Consider the following 6,000-nt stretch of genomic DNA (forward strand, 5'->3'; position numbering starts at 1 on the left):
AGAACCTGTGTCTCTCATACGCAGATATAACAATAGAAGGTAGCGTAAGTCAAGGGCAAAGGAAGTAGACGAGATATGGGACACTGTGAGGTTGGGGGTGGGGGGAATCAAAGATCTGGAACATCAACTGGCACTTTCAGACTGGTGGAAGCCAAGTTATCAGGAAAGAGTCATTTAAGGAGAAAAAACAACAACAGATGAACAAGGTGGGAAGATAGCATATGCAAGGGACTTTGGCCATAATGACTAGAAAATGGCTGTGCATGAGGGAATACTGGGGGGAAAGGCTAGAAAACTAGTTGGGGTGTCATGGTTGAATGACCAAAAGACCTGGATTTGGTCCAATGGGTGATGGGCCACTAGAGAAAAAAATTTTTTGTTAAGAAAACCTAGTGCCTAATACTAAAATGCTAAACCTAATGCATAATACCAAATAAAGAATAAAAAATTAGAAAAAGGAATGCATAATACCAGATTTGCTTTGGTATATGATATGAGAAATACACAGGTGTATGTGAACATGGTTAGATGACTCTTCATAATACAAAGAGGATGAACAATGGGATATATATATGTATGTATATATATATATATATAATATTTTACCCATTACATATATATAACATTATATTAGCATAACATTATTTACCATTTTATTTTGTGTATGGAATGAGGAGAGGTACTGGGGATTGAACCCAAGAGAATTCTACCTCTGAACTATACCCATAGCCCTATCTTATTTTTTATTTTGAAGGAGGTTCTTACTCAGTTGCAGAGGGACTTGCTAGAAACCACTGAAGATGGCCTCAAACCTGCAATTATCTTGTCTCAGACTCCTCTACGTACTGGGATTATGGGTGTGTCCTACTATGCCCTGCTACCTTTTGCAAAAATATCATTTACAGGAGAAAAAAATAAATTATAATTGTGAAAAAGTATGGTATTCTATGACTCTTCCATTCCCATTCATAACTTTCTCATGATTTATTTCTCTGTGCCCCAATGAATATGACTGTAAGCCATATCTTTCTTGTTTATAAGATATGTTAGTATTCTTCAAGATACACTAAAATTAGCCAGGTGTAGTGACACACACCTATAATCTCAGTACTTGGGAGACTGAGACAGGAAGATCACAGATTTTAGGACAACCTCAGCAAGTAGCAAGACTTATCAACCTAGCAAGACCCTGTTTCAAAAAACATAATAAAAAGCCAGTCAATTCAAGATTAATCAAAGACTTAGAAATCAGACTAAAGACCTTGAGGCTCTTTGAAGAGGGTATAGGTCCAACACTGCAACACATAGCCACAGATAAAAACTTTCTCGACAAGACTCTAAAGGCACAAGACACTAAAAGGCGAATCAATACATGGGATTGCATTAAACTGAAGAACTTCTTTACAGCAAAGGAAACTATCAAGAACCTCAACTGAGAGCCAACAGAATGGGAGAAGATTTTTGCCAATTATTCCTCCAATAGAGGACTAATATCTAGAATATACAGAGAACTCAAGAAACTCAGCTCCAAGAAAACAACTCAATCAAAAAAATGGGCAAGAAAAATAAATAGACACTTGACGAAGAAGAATTCAAATGGCCAATAAATGCATTAAAAATGCTTAACACCATTAGCAATCAGACAGATGCAAATCAAACCTACCCTGAGATTCCACCTAACTCCAACTAGAATGGCAATCATTCAAAACACCATCAACAATAAATTCTGGTGAGAATGAGGAGAAGTTGGAACTCTAAATAATTGTTGGTGGGATTGAAAATTAGTACAACCACTTTGGAAAATGGTATGGAGGATCCTCATAAGAATGGGAATAAACATATCATATGATTCACTAACACCACACCTGGGTATCCACCCAAAAGAAAGGAAACCAAACTACCAAATTATGCATGCATATCTATGTTCATAGCTGCTCAATTCACCATTGCCAAACTATGGAACCAGCCAAGATGTCCATCAACAGATTAATGGATTACAAAACTATGGGATATGTACACAATGGAATTTTACTCAACCATAAAGAAAAACACAATAATGTCATTTTCAGGGAAATGGATGGAACTGGAGGACATTATGCTAAATGAGATTAGTCAGTCACAAAAAAGTAAGAAATCAGATGTTCTCCCTAATATGTGAAAGCTAGGGAGAAAATGGGTTAAAGAGGAACCTAGATGAAGGAGATTCTATAGATGAGCAAATAAGGTGACCTAATTCAGGAGATAGGAGGGGGGAAGAGGAAAATTTTCTAATGCACATGATGTACTTTAACAAACATATCAATGTCAATCACTAAGCCAAACATGAGAAGGAGGGAGGGGGAGGGGATGGGGTAGGAACTGGGAAAGGGTTAATGGGGTAATGTGTTCATGTATGTCTCCACCATCTTGCATCCCATTAAGATATATGAATACAGTGCACCAATAAAATTTTTTTTAAGAATTAAAAAAAAAGCCAGGCATGGGGGCATACACTTGTAATCCCAGTACTTGGGAGACTGAGACAGAAGGATCATAGGTTCAAAGTCAACCTCAGCTACTTAGTAAGGCTCTCCACAACCTTGTGAGACCCTGTTTCCAAATAAAATATAAAAATAGATCTGGAGGTATAGCTCGGAAGTAGAAGGCCCCTGGTTTCTATCCCTAGTACTACAAAAAAAAAAAAAGAAAAAAAAGAAAAACATAATAATAATAGCAACAATAATAATAATGGGCTGGTGGTTTAGCTTGGAGGTAGAAAGAAAAAAGAAAGCTACACTAACATTTCTAATGTTCTAATACAATTCATCTCTCTATTTATTAGCTAATTCAGGTTTATGCTTTGGAAATACAACTGCATTCTTAGAATTTTCTTAGGCATTTAAGACCCTGAAAATCAATGCTTTTACTTAATAATAATAGTAGTGATACAACAGTGTCATATAAAAATAATTGGTTTCCCTCATTCAGAATCCCTGAAAAAAGAATTCTTATATAGGTTTGTAAAGTGATTCAATAGTTTGCCGGCTGCTAATCCCACAGACTGTTGATACATGCAGTGGGTTTACATCCTTCTGCCAATATTGGAGTAGGGAAAAAAGTTTCATTCATCTCAAGCAATGAGTGGGTTTTTCAAGGACATTCTTGTAAGTACAAATACTCACTTGAGCTCTGCAGTAAGATTCTTGGTAAAAGACCGTCCCCACTCAGTAGGTTTTCCAGGAGCAGATTCCAGTTACAACTTGGCTGGGATAAGAGCAGCTTCAATCGGCCCTCAGCTTTCAGTGCTGTAGCTGATGGAGTCCTTTCAAAAGGCAAGATAAAGATGGAGTAATGAAGTTAATTTATCTATGAAATTAATAGCCTTAAAGTACAGATGTAATGCTAACTCCTTTAAATGTCAATTCCTCCAAGATTACTCTGAAAATGCTTTCATGCCTACTTACTTTAGGGTTGCTCAGCGAAGGAATTATATTTAATCTCAACTAGCTAAAAGCAAATTAACATTTGGTAGCCTGCCAAATTTAAAACTGATACAAAATAACCGTGCCCATATTTCACAAAACGATAGAACGATGTCTATTTCCGTGTTGTGGAGAAAAGAAAAAGCATTTATTTTGAATGTGCTCATTTGTGCATTTACCAAATACATAATGAGTGCCTACTATGTGCTATTAACTCCTTTTGTTATTCACAAAGAGAAATTCCTATGGGCTTTTGTTACTTTATGATTTGCTAGGTATTAGGAGGGCTGATGTAACTTAATGGAATTCAAAGCTTCCATCAAGGGCCAACCATAATCTAATTATGTGTATAATATAAAAAGGCTTAAATTGACATGCATTTATCTGAACTGATCTAACAGTCACACAGCTACCTTCTTGGGTAATAATTTCACCAAAGAAAAATAATTCCAAGGTACATAAGCTTCCACTTCTGAAATTTTAATCAGTGTTGAGAAGAAAAATTAAATCAGTTCCCCCACATGACCACTTTGATTTACATTACTAGTATATTGGCAGGAGATCAGAAAGCAAAATAGGAATTGGGAACTGATAACAGTATTCACTTTTACCTTTTATCCTTTGGGTACTGGGGATTGCACCTAGAGCATTCTACCGATATTTCCAGCTTTTTTTTTTTTTTTTAAATAGGATCTCACTAAGCTGCTGAGGCTATGATCCTCATGCCTCAGCCTTCCAAGTACTGGAATTAGAGGTGTGTGATAACAGGCCTGGCCTGCTTTTCACTTTTAGTACCTCAAAATCTAGATCACCTAGGGGCCAGAACATGGGAAATTGTAACTTGCAACAACAGCAGCAACAAAAGCAGGAAATGGTCATCCCTTCTGGTGGGGGACATGGATTGTGGGACCAGGGTGGCACTGGGAAGGACAGAGGAACTAGAAATCTGGTTTTCTAGAACTCTTTGGCCCCAGATCAGGAGCATTAACATCACATGAGAACTTGTTACAAATGTAAACTGAATTATCCATGAGAAATTCTGGAGGTAAGCCCCAGAAATCTATGTTTCAACAAACTCTCTCCAAGAGACTCTGCTGCCTACTAAGGTTTAGGAAGCATTGTTGTAAGACAGAACTTTCTGATAAACAGTGCTGTAGAAATCACACCACTTAACACCATCTTTGCAATCTCTGTGGCTTTGTGCCCATACAGATCAACCTTGGCTGCCACTGGCAATGGACTGGATGTTTGTGTTGCCCCAAAATTTATCTGTTAAAACCCTAATCCCAATTGAGTCATGAGGGTAGAGGTCTCACAGATGGGATTAGTATCTTTATAAGGAGAGGCCAGAGAATTGCTAACCCTATTTCCACCATGAGGATATAAGAAGGTGGCTGATGACAACCTGGAGGAAGTCTCTCACCAGAACCCAGCTGAGCTGATACCCTCATGCTGGACTTCTAACCTCCAGAAGTATGGGAAATAAATGCCTTCTGGCTAGGCCATTAGTCTAAACTACATTTGCTGTAACAGACTGAGCTAAGTCACCACTCATTCAATGAATCCAGTGATCTGTAACTTTTATCTTAATCCAATTGACTGAAAGAAGGGGTATCTCCTCTTAGGAGTTCTTGTAGTGGGTTCTTATAGTGGATTTCACTGAAGTCCAAGGACCAGCAGAAGGTATAGAAATATGAAAGTTTATTTGAAGTCAGGGAAAGATAGAAGACCAAAAAAAAAAAAAAAAAAAGCTCCCCCTAACACTGAAATAAGCACATCTACAAGCTCTAGAATCTTAGCTGACTGACCTGTCATTTCACAAATGGATGGGCAAACTCTTAAAAAAAAAAACACAAGAATTCTTTGCCAAAAGGCTGATTTAAGCAAAAGTGAGAGAGAAGAGGGCTTCCTTAACCCTTTGGCTGTATGAATCAAGTCAACCTGTTCTGAGCAGCCCCCAGGAGTTCTGAAATGCTTTCCCAGATTGGTCTGGCTTTTGCAGGAGTTCCACATGTGGTACCAAAAGACACAATGGCCATTCCTGCTTTTATCCTAAAACAAAAGTGCTGATTACTAGACATTCTCTTTAGGTGTAGCAGATGAAAAGTAGTTAGTTGATAGTAAGTTGTGTATTAAAACTGACTTGGTTTTTGAACATTTTCTATCCATATATTGTACTCCAACTGAGTGATGACTTAAGAATACAACAGAAAGATTCAGTTTGGTTGGAGTATAGAGAGGGTGATCTTTGAGAGACAGTCTGAAAAAAATAGATAGGAACCAGATCATGGAGTGCCTACTGATTCCAAGTTGGTGATTTTGACCCACTGAAAGGGTTTAAGCAGAGGAGCTTCCTGATCTGGTTACGGGGTGGGGAATAGATTGGAAGTAGTTAGTGTTTTACTCAGCCCTTCAGTCATGTAACAAAACGAAATCATTGGAATGTCATTTTTATTCTACTGTATCTGAATACCTGGTTATAAATAAAATTTCTCATTTACCAGATGGGAAGCTGTTTGTTGAAACATACCTCAATTCT

At 37.6% G+C, this 6,000-nt stretch overlaps 1 protein-coding gene across 3 annotated transcripts in view; it reads right to left on the minus strand.

Annotated features, from left to right (window-relative positions):
• Positions 1-6,000, minus strand: part of KIAA0825 — a gene marked incomplete at both ends in the record, with an annotated part of 378,820 nt that overhangs the window by 268,821 nt on the left and 103,999 nt on the right. For all 3 annotated transcript variants that reach the window (XM_080697642.1, XM_080697640.1, XM_080697641.1), the window contains one exon: positions 3,162-3,301. In XM_080697642.1, the coding sequence (XP_080553768.1) occupies positions 3,162-3,301 (140 nt within the window). The remainder of the gene's footprint in view (positions 1-3,161; positions 3,302-6,000) is intronic.

The sequence above is a fragment of the Muscardinus avellanarius genome (assembly GCF_963383645.1).
Source record: "Muscardinus avellanarius genome assembly, chromosome: 1".
Taxonomy (NCBI): domain Eukaryota; kingdom Metazoa; phylum Chordata; class Mammalia; order Rodentia; family Gliridae; genus Muscardinus; species Muscardinus avellanarius.